This window comes from Notolepis coatsorum, assembly GCF_963971535.1.
Source record: "Notolepis coatsorum genome assembly, chromosome: 17".
Taxonomy (NCBI): domain Eukaryota; kingdom Metazoa; phylum Chordata; class Actinopteri; order Aulopiformes; family Paralepididae; genus Notolepis; species Notolepis coatsorum.
This window is the reverse complement of record NC_140181.1, coordinates 112,323,741-112,346,229: the sequence shown is the minus strand read 5'-3', so window position 1 is coordinate 112,346,229 and position 22,489 is coordinate 112,323,741. Positions and strand designations below refer to the sequence as shown.

At 43.7% G+C, this 22,489-nt stretch overlaps 1 protein-coding gene across 2 annotated transcripts in view; it reads right to left on the bottom strand.

Moving 5' to 3' along the window:
• aldh9a1b (aldehyde dehydrogenase 9 family, member A1b) overlaps positions 1 to 22,489 on the bottom strand; it is a 69,580-nt gene that overhangs the window by 39,953 nt on the left and 7,138 nt on the right. The window contains exons 3-5 of one of the 2 annotated variants that reach the window (XM_084332580.1): positions 20,469 to 20,614; positions 17,017 to 17,146; positions 13,938 to 14,072 (exon numbers count right to left, since the gene is read on the bottom strand). In XM_084332580.1, coding sequence (XP_084188706.1) covers positions 13,938 to 14,072; positions 17,017 to 17,146; positions 20,469 to 20,614 — 411 coding nt within the window. The remainder of the gene's footprint in view (positions 1 to 13,937; positions 14,073 to 17,016; positions 17,147 to 20,468; positions 20,615 to 22,489) is intronic. The other variant, XM_084332581.1, reaches the window with a different exon arrangement.

Here is a 22,489-nt window from a genome sequence, read left to right as displayed (position 1 = left end):
GAATCATTTCAATCTGGCTTTAGAGCCTTACACTCCACCGAAACGGCGGTTACCAAAGTCACAAATGACTTACTGCTCTCTCTTGACTCAAACCTCACTTCTGTGCTCTTATTGCTTGATCTCAGTGCAGCCTTTGACACTATCGATCACTCGATTCTTCTAGGTCGGCTTGAGAATCATGTTGGCATTCGGGGTCTCGCACTAGCTTGGTTTAAATCCTATTTAACTGATAGAACACATCTGAGACCCTCCCAGTGCAATGTGGTGTCCCACAAGGCTCTGTCCTGGGCCCTTTGCTATTTTCGATTTACATGCTACCCCTCGGCGATATCATACGCAAATTTGGCATAAACTTTCACTTTTACGCTGATGACACCCAATTATATATACCTATTAAGCCAAATGATTCCTCCCAACTTCAAAACCTTGAGGCCTGCTTGCTTGCCGTCAAAAAATGGATGTCGCAAAACTTTCTACTCCTTAATGCAGATAAAACTGAGATGTTAATTGTTGGCCCCCCAAACCACAGAGGCCTGTTTCAGGACATCTCCCTCAACTTTGATACCTGTCATGTATCCCAGAGCTCCACCATAAAAAACCTCGGAGTCATTTTTGATTCCTCCCTCTCATTTAATGCACATATAAAAAATGTCACCAATTGCATTCTTCCATCTTCGTAATATCGCAAAAATACGCCCCATTTTAACTCTGGCTGATGCTGAAACCCTGATTTATGCTTTTGTCTCATCACGTCTGGACTACTGTAATGCACTTTTTTCAGGCCTACCTAATTCAAGCATAAAAAATCTTCAACTCGTGCAAAATGCGGCTGCACGGATACTAACTAGAACTAGAAAATTTGATCACATCACACCAGTTTTGTCCGCCCTACACTGGCTTCCTATCCAAGCCCGTTCTGACTTTAAAGTGCTACTCCTCACCTACAACATTTTAAATGGGCTTGCACCGCTCTATCTATCCGATCTCATCTCCCGATACTCGCCCGCTCGTGCTCTGCGCTCACAAAATGCGGGGCTTCTATCGACCCCTAGGGTTAAAAAGAAATCCGCCGGCCACAGAGCCTTTGTCTACCGCGCTCCCTACCTGTGGAACAAATTACCTGCCGTCATCAGGGGCGCCTGCTCTGTCGAAGCTTTTAAATCCCTGCTTAAGACTCATCTTTTCTCTCTCTCCTTCAACCTACCCTGATCTCACCTGGTCGGGGACTGACCTTTAGATTAATCTGTGTAGTTTAGTTATGGTACAGCGTACTACATGGTACCACTGGGTAGTTTACTACAGGGTAGTTTAGTTAGGGTACAGGGTACTACATGGTACTACATGGTACTACATGGCACTACAGGGTTCTACATGGCTCTACATGGCTCTACATGGCTCTACGTGGCACTACAGGGTACCACAGGGCACTACAGGGTACTACATGACACTACAGGGTACTACAGGGTACTACAGGGTACTACATGGCACTACATGGCACTACAGGGTACTATAGGGTACTACATGGCACTACGGGGTACTACATGGTACTACATGGCACTACAGGGTACTACATGTCTGCTCCTTTGCAGCACCACAAACATGGGAACTCTCTAACTCTCCCCCCCCCCTCTTCCCCCCCCCCTTTCCCCCCTCCCCCCCCCCCCCCCCTTCTCTCTGAGTGCCCGTCTCCTGGCGCTGACTAAGGTGATGGATGCCTCGGGGTCTTGGCCAAGATTGTAGTGACTGCTCTACATGCACCTCCGAGGCCTTGGATCAGTTATTCACGGCCGTCTGTCCGTGGTCCTGTCAACTGATTAACAGTATTAACAGACTGTTAACAGATTAACAGTCAATGCGGTTTCATTGCTGGGTTAAGTACTTCCATTTCTATTCACATAATACGCCTACTTCATATATCTACTCCTTTCACATATATGCCTACCACTTGTATCTATTGCTATGTCCGCCTACTACAATCTCATGAGCCGTCTAACGCCTGTCCCGTCTCCCTGTCTCCCTATGACTTGCTGTCCTGGAGTGTTGACCGGAGTGTTGGACGTCCCGTGACGAAGGCCGGGAGGTTGCGACCCCCTCTGCGTGCCCCCCTGTCTCCGGAGGTCTCGTAGTGGTGACCGGAGTGCCGGATGTCCCGCAATGATGTCGGGGAGTTCGTGACCCTCTCTGCGCCGCCCCCTATCTCCCTGTCTCCGGCTGTCCCTGAGCAACGACCGGAGTGTTAAATGTCCCTTGACTAAGACGGGGAGGACGTGACCCTCTTTGCGCCGCCCCTGTGCCTCGAAAAGATTGCTATCAGCTCTATCTTTAATCTTTCAAAATGTTCAGTTGCTATCGCTATTAGCTCTATCTTTAATTTTTCAAAATGTACAGTTGCTATTGCATGCACTCATCTGTGTTCCACTACACACATGAGTGCATGCTTACCAACTGTCCGTCTGCAACACTACTATCACCAACATCTAAGAAGGGAGATCCCCCCTTGAATGGCCCTTCTAAGGTTTCTCTCCTCCACACTGCCTGTGGAGCTTTTTTCCCTATTGTTAGGTTTTAGTGAGTTTTTCCTTACCTTCGCGTGGGGTATGTCTGGGAGTGCTTGCATTCTTTCATTTATTTGCATCCATCTAAAAATGTTTGCACCTTATGGTGTTCTTGTTCTGTTCTTGACTTATTGTTATGTTTTCTTCTTGACTTGTTTAAAGAAGATCTGTACGGCCCATGGGGACATTAACGTGTGTTGTCGGGCCCTATAAATAAATTTGATTTGATTTGATTAGTTTGTGATACAAAAAGAGTCCAGAAAGAAAAGAGTATATACATTAGAAGTAGAAACTGTACATTGGATTGGGTAGGTGGGGGTGGGGGGGGACTGTACATTGGAGGTGGATGGGTGGGTGGGGGGGGGGGGGGGTTGGGTAGGATTGGGGGGAGGGGGGGGGGTTGGGTAGGAGGGGTGGGTGGGGGACACTGTACACCTGTACAAACAAGCACTGTACATTGGATTATTGACAAGACCATACTTGGTAATTTACTGTACATTGGAGGGGGTTGTGTTCGGACATTTACAGGGGCCAGCTTCGAGTTGCAGTCTCCCTTAGGTGTTTTTTGAGAGTGTTTTTGAAAGTGGGTAGTGATTCACATTCCTTTACAGCTTTGGGTAGGGCGTTCCACATTGATGTGGCATAATTGCGAAACGTGTTTAGTCCCTTGTTTGAGCCGAATCTGGGTTTAACATGATTTGTGGAGCTCCCTCTGGTGTTGTGATCGTGGTATTCACTGACCTTTGGGAAGTATTTTGTCATGTACATGGGTACCTTGGTCGTGTAGTGTATCTTGTAGACCAGGCCCATTGCAAGTTGCTGTACTCTGTCATCTACTCTAAGCCATCCTAGGTTGTCAAAGTGGGCAGGGGTGAGGTGGGTTCTAGGAGTAAGGTCAAGCAGTAGTCTGACCAGTTTGTTTTGAGATGTTTGTAATTTTGTTTTTAGCGCCTTTGAGGTGCTTTGGTACCATGAGGTGCAAGCATAGTCGTAGTACCCTTGAATGAGTGCTCCTGCTAGAGTCTTCAGGGTATTCTTGTTTACCAGTGAGGAGATCCGGTACAAGAATCGAGTTCGTTGGTTGACTTTTTTTATTACATTGGATGCCATTTTGTCACAGGAAAGATTTGCCTCTAGGATGGAACCCAGGTAGGTAATATCTTCTTTCCTTGTGACAATATTGTCACCCACTGTAACTGAGAAGCCGTCGGTCTTGCTGAGTTTGTTATTTGAACCGAAGAGAATGGACTCTGTTTTGCCCATGTGTAATGATAGTTTGTTATCAGCGAGCCATATGCAGATTTTGCCTAGTTCTGAGCTGAGGGTTTTTTCAACCTGTAACTTGTTCTTGTCAGAGACCAGCAGGGCTGAGTCGTCCGCAAACAGGAACAAGTTGCAGTCACATATATGTATATAAAGTAATCTGATATCAAAGTGATCTTAATCCTTTGATTAGGTGTGTTAAAGTATGTCTGGGAGTGTTTGCATTCATTAATTTATTTATTTTGCATTTATTTTAAATTTGTTGGACCTTATGGTGTTCTTGTTTTGTTCTTGACTCATTGTGATGTTTCTTCTTGACTTGTTTAAAGAAGACGTGTCCGGCCCATGGGGACATTAACGCATGTTGTCGGGCCTTACAAATAAATTTGATTTGATATTGACTTTACTTACTTTTTAATAACTTTTTTTACTTACTTCTTTTTACTGTATGTAGCACACTCTCGGGGGCTCATACAGAAACAAGCATTTCATCATAAGGTACATTTTGTTGTGACAAATAATAAACAAACTTGAAACTTGAACTTGATAGCGAGCAAGACAGGAGAGCTGCAGCCTCCTTCGGGCCTGGAGGGCGGGGGAGGGGAAGCAGCCACGAGGAGATAGCTACCGGCTAACAGATCAGGCTTCGGCTAGTGAGCTAGGCCGCAACAACCAAGAGAGAGATATAATTTATTAATCTAGTTTCTTAACCTTTTAAAAACGTTCAATTTGTTTCATTCTGTACGAGACCGTTTGTTTATGAAAATAAACATCCCACCAAGAAAGAGATCACGTTTCCAGTACTAATTCTTCTGTTATGGATGCATCAACGGGGTGGACAGTGTGACAGCCAGTAAGATAACGGGGTGAGACAGTGTGACAGCCAGTAAGATAACGGGGTGGACAGTGTGACAGCCAGTAAGATAACGGGGTGGACAGTGCGACAGCCAGTAAGATAACGGGGTGAGACAGTGTGACAGCCAGTAAGATGACGGGGTGGACAGTGCGACAGCCAGTAAGATAACGGGGTGGACAGTGCGACAGCCAGTAAGATAACGGGGTGAGACAGTGTGACAGCCAGTAAGATAACAGGGTGGACAGTGTGACAGCCAGTAAGATAACGGGGTGGACAGTGTGACAGCCAGTAAGATAACGGGGTGGACAGTGTGACAGCCAGTAAGATAACAGGGTGGACAGTGTGACAACCAGTAAGATAACGGGGTGGACAGTGTGACAGCCAGTAAGATAACAGGGTGGACAGTGACAGCCAGTAAGATAACAGGGTGGACAGTGTGACAGGCAGTAAGATAACGGGGTGGACAGGGTGACAGCCAGTAAGATAACGGGGTGGACAGTGTGACAGCCAGTAAGATAACGGGGTGAGACAGTGCGACAGCCAGTAAGATAACGGGGTGGACAGTGTGACAGCCAGTAAGATAACGGGATGGACAGTGTGACAACCAGTAAGATAACGGGGTGGACAGTGCGACAGGCAGTAAGATAACGGGGTGGACAGTGTGACAGCCAGTAAGATAACGGGATGGACAGTGTGACAACCAGTAAGATAACAGGGTGGACAGTGCGACAGCCAGTAAGATAACGGGGAGTAAGATAACGGGGTGGACAGTGTGACAGCCAGTAAGATAACGGGGTGGACAGTGTGACAGCCAGTAAGATAACGGGGTGGACAGTGTGACAGCCAGTAAGATAACGGGGTGGACAGTGTGACAGCCTGTAAGATAACGGGGTGGACAGTGTGACAGCCAGTAAGATAACAGGGTGGACAGTGACAGCCAGTAAGATAACAGGGTGGACAGTGACAGCCAGTAAGATAACGGGGTGAGACAGTGTCACAGCCAGTAAGATAACGGGGTGGACAGTGTGACAGCCAGTAAGATAACGGGGTGGACAGTGTGACAGCCAGTAAGATAACAGGGTGGACAGTGTGACAGCCAGTAAGATAACGGGGTGGACAGTGTGACAGCCAGTAAGATAACGGGGTGGACAGTGTGACAGGCAGTAAGATAACGGGGTGGACAGTGTGACAGCCAGTAAGATAAGGGGGTGAACAGTGTGACAGCCAGTAAGATAACGGGGTGGACAGTGTGACAGCCAGTAAGATAACAGGGTGGACAGTGTGACAGCCAGTAAGATAACGGGGTGGACAGTGTGACAGGCAGTAAGATAACAGGGTGGACAGTGTGACAGCCAGTAAGATAATGGGGTGGACAGTGTGACAGCCAGTAAGATAACGGGGTGGACAGTGTGACAGCCAGTAAGATAACAGGGTGGACAGTGTGACAGCCAGTAAGATAACGGGGTGGACAGTGTGACAGCCAGTAAGATAACGGGGTGAGAGTGTGACAGCCAGTAAAGTAACGGGGTGGACAGTGTGACAGCCAGTAAGATAACGGGGTGGACAGTGTGACAGCCAGTAAGATAACGGGGTGGACAGTGTGACAGCCAGTAAGATAACGGGGTGGACAGTGTGACAGCCAGTAAGATAACAGGGTGGACAGTGTGACAGCCAGTAAGATAACGGGGTGGACAGTGTGACAGCCAGTAAGATAACAGGGTGGACAGTGTGACAGCCAGTAAGATAACGGGGTGGACAGTGTGACAGCCAGTAAGATAACGGGGTGGACAGTGTTAGGGATGGGTACCGAATTCGTTACTTTTGAGGCACCGAACCGAAACACGTCGGTACTACCGAGTATCGAATCAAGTGAGAAACCGAAAAACAAACAAAAATCAAAAAAAGAAAATTACTTTTTTTTTTCTTTTTACTTTTTTCTTTTCATGTCAACGTTCACACGCACAATATATGCTTACCTAGGATTTGACTTGATTCAACAACAAAGCAGTCGGAGCAATGACAAGCCGAAAACTGTCGAAATTGTAGTTATTTGAAGTTTGGATTTATTTTTTTTACGACTGAGGTAGGTAAATTAAATTTCTTGAGACTAAAGTACCGAAAAAATTTACTGTTGGGTACCGGTATCGATTCACAGGTACCGGTACCAGTATCGGTTCAAATGTGAAAGGTACCCATCCCTAGACAGTGTGACAGCCAGTAAGATAACGGGGTGGACAGTGTGACAGCCAGTAAGATAACCATCAACAAACAAATAACAAAACACAACGCAGAGACTTCACAGAACGGCAGATGACGGGTTGATGAGGCTGAAAACACCGATATCCATCAGGACACGACACTAAGCAGCGAAAGACGAGTCCCGTGTTGAAGCGCTAGTGGCCTCAGCTCTGTACACGCTCCAACGCTTCTTGAATAGAAAATAAAGAATTAAAAACACATTTAAAAGACACATTGTTGTTTTAATATTAGGTAAAGAAAATGTACTCTGCATACAATTTTCTTTCAACCATCTCCGTCAATGGCATGTGATAAAGTCATTGCATTTTTCCTATTTTAAGATACATCAACTTGTTTTTTTTTCAAATCTTAGGAAAACATCTATTTTTGCACAATTACAACCTACACATATTTCAGTGGAATTCCCCTTGAATGTCATCACTTATGTTAATGCTGAATAGCTTTCTTAAAATATCCAGTATAATGATGTTCATTCAGAAAAGGTTTATTGTGGAATGTTAATGTTGGGCGTGTCATTCTTTCCACGTCAGATGCATCATTTGATTAGTTATAATTGTTTTAATGCGCCCTCTCTGAGCACAGCCAGCTCTCAGTGTGTTGAGGGTGTGTGGGACCGGTGGGATCGCTAGCTATGGGAGATTCACATTGGATAACCTGTGCTAACCTGTGCTGACCTGTGCTAGCTAACCTGTGCTAACCTGTGTGTAGAGCCTTTACCTATAAGCCTACTGCAAGGGGCATGTGGGCTGGCTTGATTTAGACGCATGCTTGAAGAATTCAATGTCCAGAGTGCTCGTATCATTTTCGATATGCCAATCCTTTTATTGACCTTTTTTCCACCAAGTAATATAATACAAAAACTCTTTTTACTAATAACACTGAACGCCGACCTATACGGCACATCAACACGAACACGGTCAAACACTGTTTGGCTATCCCCTGGCACACCTGGTGCTCACCACCCACTGATCAGTATAAATGGGTAACCAACCCCTGTGGTGGTTGCCATGGTGACTGAAAATGCCACACCTCTGCACCGTGAGTACAAATAAAACGAAATAAACAGAAAGGCTTTTTGGCTCCAACACTGTGCTAACCCGTGCTAACCTGGCTAACCTGTGCTAGCCTGTGCTAACCTTTGACCTGTTAGCAGGTGATCAATAAACAGTCACAGTTGCTGTGGATGTTTTTGAACCACTGAAATTAACTAAATTGTAGCAAACTAGTTTCATTACTTGTTTGTGAACCAGCTAGCAGATATACTTCATAACTATTGGTTTACACAACAATTGACAGACTGACTGATGGGCCAATCGGGTAACTGGAGTAGATTATGTGATTGGATATCTGAAATGGTTTCTATTGATGGCCAGGGGGATATAGATAAACAGTTCTAACAATTTGGGCAATTTAATTTGTCATTTTGATTATCATCATACAGTATATACGAGAACAGACGTATCATCATACAGTATATACGAGAACAGACGTATCATCATACAGTATATACGAGAACAGACGTATCATCATACAGTATATACGAGAACAGACGTATCATCATACAGTATATACGAGAACAGACGTATCATCATACAGTATATACGAGAACAGACGTATCATCATACATTCAAAGCAAGTTGTGAAAGCAGTTTTTTTTTTTTTTATCTACTTTTTCTCCTCCTTTTTCTGTGATTTTCTCCCATCCCAATTTTACCTCTCGTGCCAATTCTAATCAAATCAAATTTATTTATAGGGCCCGACAACACACGTTAATGTCCCCATGGGCCGTACAGGTCTTCTTTAAACAAGTCAAGAAGAAAACATAACAATAAGTCAAGAACAGAACAAGAACACCATAAGGTCCAAAAAAATTTAAGATAAATGCAAATAAATGAAAGAATGCAAGCACTCCCAGACATACCCCACGCGAAGGTAAGGAAAAACTCACTAAAACCTAACAATAGGGAAAAATGCTCCACAGGCAGTGTGGAGGAGAGAAACCTTAGAAGGGCCATTCAAGGGGGGATCTCCCTTCTTAGATGTCTCCCTCCCCTGTCCTGATCGTTGCTCGCATGTGCCCCCCACTGGCCGGCCGTAGGGAGGATAGAAGCCCATCACATGTCCCCTCCGATACATGTGGAGGCAGCCAGCCACATCTTTTCACCTGCCAGCGCGGACTCTCATTGGCGAGCTGTAACGTGTGGGAGGCTCACACTGCCCCCGCCATTTTTCCTGTCTCTGCTGTGCAGGCGCCCTGACCGACCTGTAGGAGTCGCTGTTTACAACGACCAGACTACCACCCATCGACTCTCCTCCCGCTGACTCTGCTAATTGAGTCAGTATGACGGCCGGTCCAAGCCGGAGGCAACGCTGACAGCCGGATTCGATACCGGTGTCTCTTGCGTTGGTGATGAGCGCAATGTCCGCTGCGCCACCCAGCCGCCTTGAAAGCAGTTTTCTTATCAGTCCTGGATGGTGATGTCATTTATAGGCATGCTGCGGCCTCAACCCTTAAACTCTGTCCGTCACTCTGCCCTCAGATTCATCACTAGTGATAGATACGACACTCTTCACTGTGTCCTTTATGAGAAGGTTGGTTGGTCCTCTCTGATGGAGAGGCGCAACAAACACTGGTATTTGTTCATTTTTAAGGCCATTTATTGGTAAGCTACCTCCTTATACTACATCGTTATTGCAATGGAATTTTGGTACCTATGGAACCCGTTCTATTGACTCTATTGAGTTTTGAATCTATTCGTTTATTAGTAAGGGACAATGTATATTAATGAACATTCAGCATTAGCCGAGGCTAATTTTCATCGGTAGTCCCGACATAAGACCAAAAGTGCATACAGTACATAAAACCAAAAATACATAGAACCATAAAACCAGAACAATACATAAAACACAAAGCAGAAGTAGAAATTACAGGAGTAATACTTGTCCTAAAATGCGACTACTAGGTGCCATCTAGGTGGGGCATATCCTAAAGTGCAAATGCTAAAGTGCATATTAAACAGTGCCTATCATAAAGCGCTCATTGCCATCATAAAGTGCTTATCGCCCCCCAAATGCCACTAGGCCTAGTGTTCACAGGTCTGCCTGCCTATGAGCCATGAGTTAAGCCGTCTCTTTAGAGCAGCAAACGTAGGACTTTCTCAAATAGACATAGGCAAGGCATTCCAGCTAGTTAGTAACCCTAACCCTAACCCATTCCAGCTAGTGCAACCTTTAATGGAGAGGGTTAGGGATAGTGCTAAAGGCATCCAGCTAGTGCAACCTTTAATGGAGAGAACATTCTGCACAAAAGTAGACTTTCTAGATTGGACAACACATTCCATCTGACCTCGTACTAAACTCACTATCCCATCTGACCTCGTACTAAACTCACTATCCCATCTGACCTCGTACTAAACTCACTATCCCATCTGACCTCGTACTAAACTCACTATTCCATCTGACCTCGTACTAAACTCACTATCCCATCTGACCTCGTACTAAACTCACTATCCCATCTGACCTCGTACTAAACTCACTATTCCATCTGACCTCGTACTAAACTCACTATTCCATCTGACCTCGTACTAAACTCACTATTCCATCTGACCTCGTACTAAACTCACTATTCCATCTGACCTCGTACTAAACTCACTATTCCCCCCGACCTCGTACTAAACTCACTATTCCATCTGACCTCGTACTAAACTCACTATTCCATCTGACCTCGTACTAAACTCACTATTCCCCCCGACCTCGTACTAAACTCACTATTCCCCCCGACCTCGTACTAAACTCACTATTCCCCCCGACCTCGTACTAAACTCACTATTCCCCCCGACCTCGTACTAAACTCACTATTCCCCCCGACCTCGTACTAAACTCACTATTCCCCCCGACCTCGTACTAAACTCACTATTCCCCCCGACCTCGTACTAAACTCACCATTCCCCCCGACCTCGTACTAAACTCACCATTTCTCGTCCTAATAAAGTCCCCCAGGGTGGAGGGGCCAAAGCGTTCAATACTCTGTATATAAGAGAAGTGCTTTTAAAAACTCTCTAAGATTGCGCAGTTGTGATATGACTCTGGTTTCCTATCAAATACCTTTTGTACAGCTGTTCGATGGGTTTTAGTGCCGTGACAACAACAAAACCACCAATTTGTGAAGCAATACTCGATGCGAGATCAAATCATGCGGTGGTGGTAGGATTTGGCAGCGTCGGTTGTAATGAAGGGCTTGATTCGTTTGAAATTTTGTAGGCAACATTTTATGTTGTTAAGTTACCTTTTTGATATGTTTTTTAAGGTTGGGGTCTGACCCCGGTACGACCAAGATATTTAAATGCAGTTACCAGATCCAGGTCTACTCCCTCTCCAGCGACACACGGGGTTTGCTCAGCATCACACGGCGCCCCCTCTAGCTCATGGAATGAACTCCAACCGTCCTTAACCCCTTCACTGCCACACGACAGAAGGTTGGCCGGCGACCGTCGGTTGTGCGACAGTAAAGGGTTAACCTTCTGTCGTGTGGCAGTGAAAGGGTTAACCGGCTTTCATGTGGCAGTGAAAGGGTTGACCTTCTGTGTATTGTCGCCGCAGTGGAAAGGGTTAACCGTTTTGGTAGTGCGGCAGTGAAAGGGTTAAAGCTTGAGATTCTCCCCTCTGTTGCAGAGTTTAACACCTTGTCAATTTAGTTTAGTACATATTTTAATCGATTGTTATCCTTACTCGTCTTATCGTTACGATTTTATATGCCGTGTCATATTTTATGCCTTTTTTCTTTTGCTTAAGTCTGTATGTAACTCGACTCGACGTGACGGTAAAGGAAACCTCAGTTGCCTTTAGAGTTGAACCCTTTCACTACCACACTACAGAAGGTTAACCCTTTACTATCACACTACAGACGGTTAACCCTTTACTATCACACTACAGAAGGTTAACCCTTTACTATCACACTACAGACGGTTAACCCTTTACTATCACACTACAGAAGGTTAACCTTTCACTACCACACTACAGAAGGTTAACCTTTCACTACCACACTACAGAAGGTTAACCCTTTCACTACCACACTACAGAAGGTTAACCTTTCACTACCACACTACAGAAGGTTAACCCTTTCACTACCACACTACAGAAGGTTAACCTTTCACTACCACACTACAGAAGGTTAACCTTTCACTACCACACTACAGAAGGTTAACCTTTCACTACCACACTACAGAAGGTTAACCCTTTACTATCACACTACAGAAGGTTAACCCTTTACTATCACACTACAGACGGTTAACCCTTTACTATCACACTACAGACGGTTAACCCTTTCACTACCGCATTACAGACGGTCAACCCTTTCACTACCACACTACAGAAGGTTAACCCTTTCACTACCACACTACAGAAGGTTAACCTTTCACTACCACACTACAGAAGGTTAACCCTTTACTATCACACTACAGAAGGTTAACCCTTTACTATCACACTACAGACGGTTAACCCTTTACTATCACACTACAGACGGTTAACCCTTTCACTACCGCATTACAGAAGGTTAACCCTTTACTACCACACTACAGACGGTTAACCCTTTCACTACCACACTACAGACGGTTAACCCTTTCACTGCCACGCTACAGAAGGTTAACCCTTTCACTACCACGCTACAGAAGGTTAACCCTTTCACTATCACACTACAGACGGTTAACCCTTTCACTACCGCATTACAGACGGTCAACCCTTTCACTACCACACTACAGAAGGTTAACCCTTTCACTGCCACGCTACAGAAGGTTAACCCTTTCACTACCACACTACAGAAGGTTAACCCTTTCACTGCCACGCTACAGAAGGTTAACCCTTTACTATCACACTACAGACGGTTAACCCTTTCACTACCACACTACAGAAGGTTAACCTTTCACTACCACACTACAGAAGGTTAACCCTTTCACTGCCACACTACAGAAGGTTAACCCTTTACTATCACACTACAGACGGTTAACCCTTTCACTACCACACTACAGAAGGTTAACCTTTCACTACCACACTACAGAAGGTTAACCCTTTCACTGCCACGCTACAGAAGGTTAACCCTTTCACTACCACACTACAGACGGTTAACCCTTTCACTACCACACAACAGAAGGTTAACACTTTCACTACCACACTACAGAAGGTTAACCCTTTACTATCACACTACAGACGGTTAACCTTTCACTACCACACTACAGAAGGTTAACCTTTCACTACCACACTACAGGTTAACCCTTTCACTGCCACGCTACAGAAGGTTAACCCTTTCACTACCACACTACAGACGGTTAACCCTTTCACTACCACACTACAGACGGTTAACCCTTTCACTACCGCATTACAGACGGTCAACCCTTTCACTACCACACTACAGAAGGTTAACCCTTTCACTGCCACGCTACAGAAGGTTAACCCTTTCACTCCCACACGACAAAGGGTCAACCCTTTCACTACCGCACTACAGAAGGTTAACCCTTTACTATCACACTACAGACGGTTAACCCTTTCACTACCACACTACAGAATGTTAACCCTTTACTATCACACTACAGGCGGTTAACCCGTTCACTACCACACTACAGAAGGTTAACCCTTTACTATCACACTACAGACGGTTAACCCTTTACTATCACACTACAGGCGGTTAACCCGTTCACTACCACACTACAGAAGGTTAACCCTTTACTATCACACTGCAGACGGTTAACCGTCTGTAGTGTGATAGTAAAGGGTTAACCTTCTGTAGTGCGGCAGTGAAAGGGTTAAAATAAAGGTTTGTTTCAGTCACAAAATTCAATGAGATTGAAAAAAAAACAGGATTTCCACTGAACTGAATGTTTAAATGAATTGTCTGTACCGCAGGCCAGGGTCAGGGCCAGGGTCAGGGCCAGGGTTAGGGGTCAGGGTTAGGGGTCAGGGTTAGGGGTCAGGGTTAGGGTCAGGGGTCAGGGCCAGGGGTCAGGGCCACTTACCGCAGGCCAGGGCAGGAGCCGACTTCCAGGCAGCTATCTGGAAGGGATAGTTCCACGCGCCGATGCCCGCACAGACCCCCAGGGGCTCCCTGCGCGTGTAGGCAAACGATCCCCCAGGCAGCTGGACATGCTGGCCTGGATGAGGAGGAGGGCAGAGCGTCGAGGGAGAGGACCGCACGGTGTCAAAAAGAGCACATTATGAAGCACGGTTGCTTATAGAATAGAAAATAAATAGAATCGAAATCCTTTATTTATCCCGAGGGGAAATTCGTCACTACAGATCGCTCACAGTAAACGTTAAATATTTAGGTAGTCAATAAAGACTAGAATAAGAATAAGCATAGAACATTCTGGTATGTATATATACACATTCTAAAATATAAACTATACAGCCAGAAATATAAAGTAAAATGTACAATATAAATGGCATAGTCATTCTCCCATATTTAATAACAATTTACTCCTTATTGGAAAACAACCTATCAGATTTACCAAATGGGAAAAGAAGGGCATACATACATTAGGGGATATTTTCAACAAACAGGGTTTCTGTAGCTATCGAGATATACATAACAAATTTAACCTCACCTGCTCTACTTATTATTTCTATCTACAATTAAGAGCATCTTTAAGGGCTCATGGAGTTCCTTTAAAGAGTCCACTTGAGCACCACAGATATCACAAATTCTTTTATGAAAAGGAGACATCGAGAGGCTTCGTCTCTGACTTTTATCGTCACTTACTTACGTCTTCGTATGAAGTCCTTCCCCTAGACTCAGTTTGGAGGAAGGATATACCAGACTTGGAAGTGGATTTTGATTGGTATGAAGTCTGGGCAAACGTTCGGCTGTCGTCACGCAACCCGGATCATCAACAGATTAATCTTAATTTTATTCATAGGACTTACTTGACTCCTAGACGATTGTACCTTATGGGGCTTAAACAGGACTCTCGATGCTCATTGTGTTTAAAGGGTGAGATCGGTACATTTATGCATATGTATTGGGAATGTCCCCCTGTTAAGATATTCTGGGAAGAAGTAACCACACAATTATCAGAACTTTTGTTTCTGACCATACCTGTACTGCCTTCGGTATTGTTGCTGAATGATGTCTCTCAGTTATCACACTCTGTACATGTAAAGAGGCTAATCTTGTCCGGTCTTACGGCTGCCAAAAAGCTAATAGCATCACGCTGGATTCAACCGGATAAAATGTGCCTGAAGGTATGGATTCTTACCTATCTAGATGTGATTTATTTAGAGATATCTACCGCACGAATTCTAGATGTCAATGAAGCCAACATAGCAATTTGGTCAGATATGGTGGAGAAGATAAAGCACAGCATTTGAATTTGTAATCCTTGGTGTTAAACGAAATGGTGGTTACTGTCCAAGGGGGGTGGGGGGGAAGGAGAAAGGAAGGGTGCAGAAGAGCTAGCAAGAGCATTTTTATGTATTGTAGTGTATCGTAATTATTATGTATATATCCTTTAATCTACATTTATTTTGATTTAAATACTGGACTATCATAGTCCTATGATTTATTGTGGATTTTTACTTTTAATGTTTGTGTGTCTAGTTTTATGTCATGTCAAAAAAAATATTAAAATAAAAAAAGATTTGTTCTCAAAAAAAAAAGTAATAAGTGTAAACATTTTTAAAGTGTCCAGGAAGATTATGAGGAGTGTAAAGATTGTAAAGTGTCCAGGAAGATTATGCCAGATTGTACCGTCCCCCTGTGCTCAGTGATGCAGTGAGGCGCAGTGATGAGTTATATAGAGCCTTCTCTTGAATGTGTTAATAATAATAATAATAATAATAATAATAATAATAATAATAATAATAATAATGTACCCATTGACCAGGTCCCCTTGGACTCACATCCTCAATCAAACTACATTCTATATCAGCCAGGTCCAGATTCTCAGAGACAATAAACTCCAGTGGGGAACACGGCGTTGAATAAACACGTATATAGATGAATAGTGAGGCTTTTGATCTCAGCCGTGCAGCTTTCGTCTGGGATTTGTAATATCATGACGGTATGGTATTACAAGATCATTATTATCCTAGTTATATTTGATCTATAACATAGCTGTGTTCAAATAGTGACAAAGGGAAAAAGAAGAAAAAAGAAAAACATATATAGGCTATATATAAAAAAAAAAAAAAAAAAGGTATAAAACAAAAAAAGATAAACATAAATAAGTGTATACGTTTTGTACATAAAACTATGAAACGTTTGCTAAAGGATATTAGGGCTGTCCCCGACTAAGGATTTGGATGGTCGACTAGGATTGGCCAAAATTTGCCGTTAGTCGACTATTGGTCGACTAAAAAATAAAATAAAAATAAAAGTATAATATTTTTAAACTTATTTTTATTTTATTTTTTATCATTCCATTTGGCCTGTGGGGGGGGGGGTGCTTAATGTCTGAAGGAGTCGACTGAAGGCTTCTTGTCCTCTGTGGGGGGGGGGGGGGGGGGGGTGCTTAATGTCTGAAGGAGTCGACTGAAGGCTTCTTGTCCTCTGCAAAAGCATGCAATTGGTCCACTGATGGATACATCTTGATATGTCTAGTCTAGTGTGTTCATTAGATGGGTGAAATCCTCTTTCAGTGCCTCTGTGCCTGTTTTCGTAGGCAGTTAGCCTCTGGTATGCATGCCATTAGCGTTAGCCATGCTTCTAGGCCTCTTTTCTTTTGGAAAGAATGATAAATAAATAAAATAAAAAATATTAATTATTATTATTATTATTATTTTTTAATTATTATATTCGGCTAAGAGGTTGGCCAGTCGACTACGGCTCCTTTCGACCGATTAGTCGACTAATCGATTAATAGGGGTCAGCCCTAAAGGATATACTGAATTATGTTTCTCTTTTGTATAATTTTTTTTGTAAATAGTGTAATGTAAAAAGGCTAGACAATTATAAGCCTCGGCTTCAGCCTACACATTTTCTGTCATTTAATTTTTTCGTTTTTTTTTAAAGTTCTACTACGGTACTATGCTTTGTAAAGTAAAAAAAAATTACAAATAAAAATCATTCATTCATGTGAAACTCGTAGCGTCACCAACCTGCCAGAGTGCTGGCCAGCGCGGAGTAGTACTCGATACACGTCCTGGCCGAGTCCACGTCCAGCCGCGCCTCCGTGATGGACTTCCCGTTGTTAACGACCTCCATCTCCGCTATCTCCTCTCTCCTGATCTGTCCGCAGCCAGAGGGTGTGAGGGACACGTTATTCCTTGTCCATCGGTGTTAAATCTCTGTACAGCTCGACTAGTTAATATGATCAACTAGTAAACAGCTTTAAGACACTAGGCGACAGTCTCAACACAGTGTCTCTTTAACAACGACCAAGGTTAGGAGATAATATGGCATTTGGCCTTTACTCTTGTTCTAGTGTGAAGACATAACATAAGCCCTAGAGTCGGCGGCTACGTGGCGTAGTGGGCAAGGCGCTCGCCACGAATGCGGAGACGCTGGGCTCGCCTGTTCGAGCCCAGCGCTCCACATTGCTTTCAGTTTAGCTGGTCGTCCGTACTAATACACATTGGCCGTATTAGGGGGTGGGAAACTGATGGGTGGGGATCGGGCGTTGTGGACAGCGACTCCTACAGGTCGGTTGGTGCGCCTGCGCAGTAGAATCAGTAAGTGTCGGGGGCAGCGTGAGCCTCCCACGCGTTACTCCTCGCCACTGAGAGATCGAGCTGCGCAGGTGAAAAGATGCGACTGCTGTTACCTCAAGTACCGGAGGGGACTTGTGCTATGTATCGTCTTTGTTATTCATTCTCTCACTAGGGCATATTTTGTTTACCTTTTCTGTCACATCTGGTATCTCATGTAAGTCATGTAAATTCTGTATTTAACGTACGTCTGACCAAGACCTCTTGGTCACTTCCTGGTCAGACGCTTTGTGTGTACTGTACACATGTTGTCTCTCTGATTATAAACTGATCACTTTTTCTATGGCTATGGCCGCAGAAATAAACGTATGTTTTATATACAAAATGACTCAAGTCTTAATTTCTACAGCTTGACCCGTTTGGCTCATTTGAATATTCCACAGCAAGAGGGGCACATTGCCAATAAGCACCCCGTGGTATTATAATACAGCAGGCCTGTATGAATGACTTCATGGCGTCTTCACGCTGAGCAGCAGACCCTCCTGGGAAAAGGTGGCGCAGAGCCGGAGTCCGATATCAATATTCAAATGAGCCATAGAAATTAAGACTGAGTCAATTTGTATATAGAAATGTAGAACATAGGAGGGCGGTCAGGTGGCGTAGCGGAGATTGCGTTCGTCACCAACACCGGAGACGCTGGATTCGCCTGCATCGGCGGCTGAGAAAAAGACAATGCATATGTGTGTGTGTGTGTGTGTGTGTGTGTGTGTGTGTATCCCGGTGTGTGTGTGCGGCTCCAATTGCATGTCCAGTTCGTTGCATGCCGAATAAAGACCCCCTAAAGAGGTCCTGCATTATTATTATTATATTATTATTATAACAAAGACGACTCTAGGGCTTATGTTATGTCTTCACACTAGAACAAGAGTAAAGGCCAAATGCCATATTATCTCCTAACCTTGGTCGTTGTTAAAGAGACACTGTGTTGAGACTGTCGCCTAGTGTCTTAAAGCTGTTTACTAGTTGATCATATTAACTAGTCAAACTGTACAGAGATTTAACACAGATGGACAAGGATAACATTTCCCTCACAATGTCAAGGGACTAAACACATTTCGCAATTATGCCACAACAATGTGGAACGCCCTACCCACAGCCGTAAAAAGATGTGAATCCCTACCCACCTTCAAAACCGCTCTTAAAGAGCACCTACGGGAGGCTGCCATTCGAAACTGGCCACCGTAAATGCCCAAACCCAACCCCCCCCCTAATAGAAATAGACAGTCTCCTCCCCACCGTATGTATATATTCTCTCCCCACCGTATGTATATATTCTCTCCCCACCGTATGTATATATTCTCTCCCCACCGTATGTATATATTCTCTCCCCACCGTATGTATATATTCTCTCCCCACCGTATGTATATATTTTCTCCCCACCGTATTCTCTCCCCACCGTATGTATATATTCTCTCCCCACCGTATGTATATTTCTCTCCCCACCGTATGTATATTTCTCTCCCCACCGTATGTATATTTCTCTCCCCACCGTATGTATATTTCTCTCCCACCCACCCACCCCCTCCTAATGTACAGTCCCCTCCCCATCATATGTATATATTCTCTGTTAGGATCTCTGGGTAACAGTACTGTATATTTGCATATTGTATACGTCACAAATGTAACAGTACTATATACCTGTATGTCATGTATGTTCCTATGCCATAAATGTCATATTTTTTTTTATTAAATGGCATATAAAATTGTATAAGCTACAGCCTAGGCTACTATACTGAGTGCTTATTTATTGTTGCAAAGATGGTTTCTCAACCGTAATCAGTGTTACTGCATTATCTGACCATGAATGATTTGTAATCGATTTGATAGCCTATTTTACTGGTAATATGATTACTGAGAAAAGGTGGAATAAGTCAAGCGTGACCTCTTGTGACCACTTTCCATATTGTTTGGGTTGTGTTGGTGCTATTAATTGCGCATGTCCTTATGGAATTCATTATATAAATGAAACGGAGGCCTATTATTTATGATCAGTGGCTTTGGTCCATGTTGATGTTTGTTCCAATGCTGTTCGCTGAGGGAGGGATGAGGGAGAAATATCCATTGCCCCGCTACTCCTCTGAGAAACTAACTCGGCAGCCAGTGGGGGGGGGGTACAGCCAGTGGGGGGGTACAGCCAGTGGGGGGGTACTAGAAGACAAGCCATCTGGCCGGCGCAGCAAATATCTGAATACGAACATCTTCTCCTGTGTATGTTTTGTATAACATTCGGCCCTTAATGGGGGCTGTTGTTAAACACAGAGAATCCCGTGGATTCTCGTCTGCAGTGTAAAGACGCCAATATGAAAGATGGATAAAGAACATCATCATTAATTCGACCCTGGGTCTGCTACCCAGCTCTGCGTTGTCAGGAGGACTTATGACAGAAAAATGTGAAATTAACTCAACACTCCACAGTATTATTATTAACACTCAACAGTGCACCAATTCAGGATTTTTTTTTTACCCACAACCGATGATGCCTTGGTTATTTACATTTGAGCAACAAATGTTTGTACAGTCGATATCATTATCAATAATTGTCTTCATCAACAGTGTATTTACCTATCGGCCAATGCCAATATTTGGCCAGTACAACCATAGCCAAAATGTCAGTGATTACACCATTTCCACACTCGAGTAATCTAGTTTGCATTAAAACAGATTTCAGTTTTAAGGTTGGGTTTACCAAAATAATGTTGTTGTTTTTGTAAGTAAGCCAAAAAGGCAATTATAAATCATAGTGTAAAGATCCTTTTGGGAATCCAGGCCAAGGACTAATGATTGATTATTTTTCTTTATGTCAATGAATGCATTCTCCGAGAGTTTAAATGCAGCAGCAGCACCTGGATGATCCGGGCGGCCTCCATCAGGACCCTGGCTCTCTCCATCCCCGACATGCGGCTCCAGGGGTCAAAGGCCGCCTGGGCACTCCTCACAGCCTGGTCCACCTCCAACGCACCGCATGGCTCCAAGTGGCACAGGACCCGACCTGCAGAGTAACAAAATCATTTATATTATATTATAATTAATCTGCATATTATATTAAACTATACTTACACTATATACTATTATATTATGGTACTATATTATATTGTATATATCATGTACTATATATATCTCATTATATAGGTGTTGTATACACCATTATAATATATACTATTATATACTGCAGGTATACTATAATGTGTACTATATGTACTGTAATGTGTACTATATGTATTTAACACTTTAATCGCCGATGACGTGTTTAGACGTCATTCCTAGCCATGCTCATTCTGCCGAAGACGCCGTAACTCGTCTTTGATATCAATATTTCAAAAATCTGTGATCGAAATCATATTTCCCCTCCGGGGCCCTGAGATATACTGCAAAGCTCCACTCAACTCTCTAGCGGTTCAAGAGCGCCATCTGGTGGCCGATCGGCAGATCGCCAACAGGAAATGACTTGTCGAACCGGAAGTGCTCATCCATATGTCCGGGCACTCGCTATCGTTAGAGAGACTCCGTCTTGACACAGTGAACATCGATCGGTGCAAATAACTCGAAAAAACAACATGATTTGGACGTATATACTATTATACAACCTGGAAATGGATCGGGCATTTCTCCATCCCATAATAGAAAAAATTCTGTTCCACGCTCATCTGCCAGCGGCGCGAGGAAGCCACGGTAAGATTCAGCGTTATATTCTAACGTGTTCCATATAAACTGCTATGATGATCATATGACCCACACTGGATGAATCATCTAACGCTGCCCACGGAATTATAAACGACCCCCCGCCCATCCGGTCATCATCAGATGATACGTAGTAACTTCTAGAAGTACCTCCAGTTGAAATTTATTATCTGGCACAGATCGCTATCAAACTGTATTTCATCATGCATATAATGCATTTGGGGCTATAAATCACGTTCTGAAGAAAGCTGCAGAAAACGATAAAAACATACTTATACTTTAGACCGTATTTTAGTATGAATATGTGAATGAAAAAGTATAACATTGATACACCCTGAACAATACATATAGGACCTTGAATGGGCCATGATAATGTCAATTTAGCAATACAATTTAAAAAGTTATAGCCCTGCAAAGAAGGGAAACTTCTCCATAGACAAATAGAGATGGCGAGGGATGGTAAATTATGAATTTTAACCATGGCGATCAAAGTGTTAAATGTAAAAAAAAAAAAAAAAAAAACGTAAGTCTAAGTAAGGGCCCAACAAGCCTAGTGCTTCTCCCTTCAGGGGTAGGGCCCAACAAGCCTAGTGCTTCTCCCTTCAGGGGTAGGGCCCAACAAGCCTAGTGCTTCTCCCTTCAGCCCTTTTCAGACAATGCTGCAATAGCAGCTGGTAAAACTTTGCCGATTTAAGGAATGACCATTGTTACGTGTCCAAAACCCGAAATAAAAATATTGCTGAACTGATGTAGACATTTACCTCATTCATAAACTATTACCTTATTGGTAAGCCACATCCTTATACTACATCATTATTGGAATGGAATTTTGGAACCTATGGAACCCGTTCTAGTGACTGGCTGGTCTAGGGTCCCTAGAGTTGCTCAGAACAGGGTCATCTGCATGTTGCTATGATGCCCCTAATTCAAGAATGAACTCCAACAGTCCTTAAAGATTGAGATTCTCTCCTCTGTTGCGGAGTTTAAAACCTTCCATATCCAACCCGTTAGAGCCAGTATTTAGATTTCATAAGGAAAGCCACTTAATTGTGACGTCTGTAGTCAACGCACTATAAAGGACTACAAATCCCACGGCACCGGCGCTAAAAGCCGCTGTGAAGGCAACCTGTTGAGAGACGCGGTCGGGAAACAGTTTTTAACCTTTTCATAACGTACCTTTTCGTAC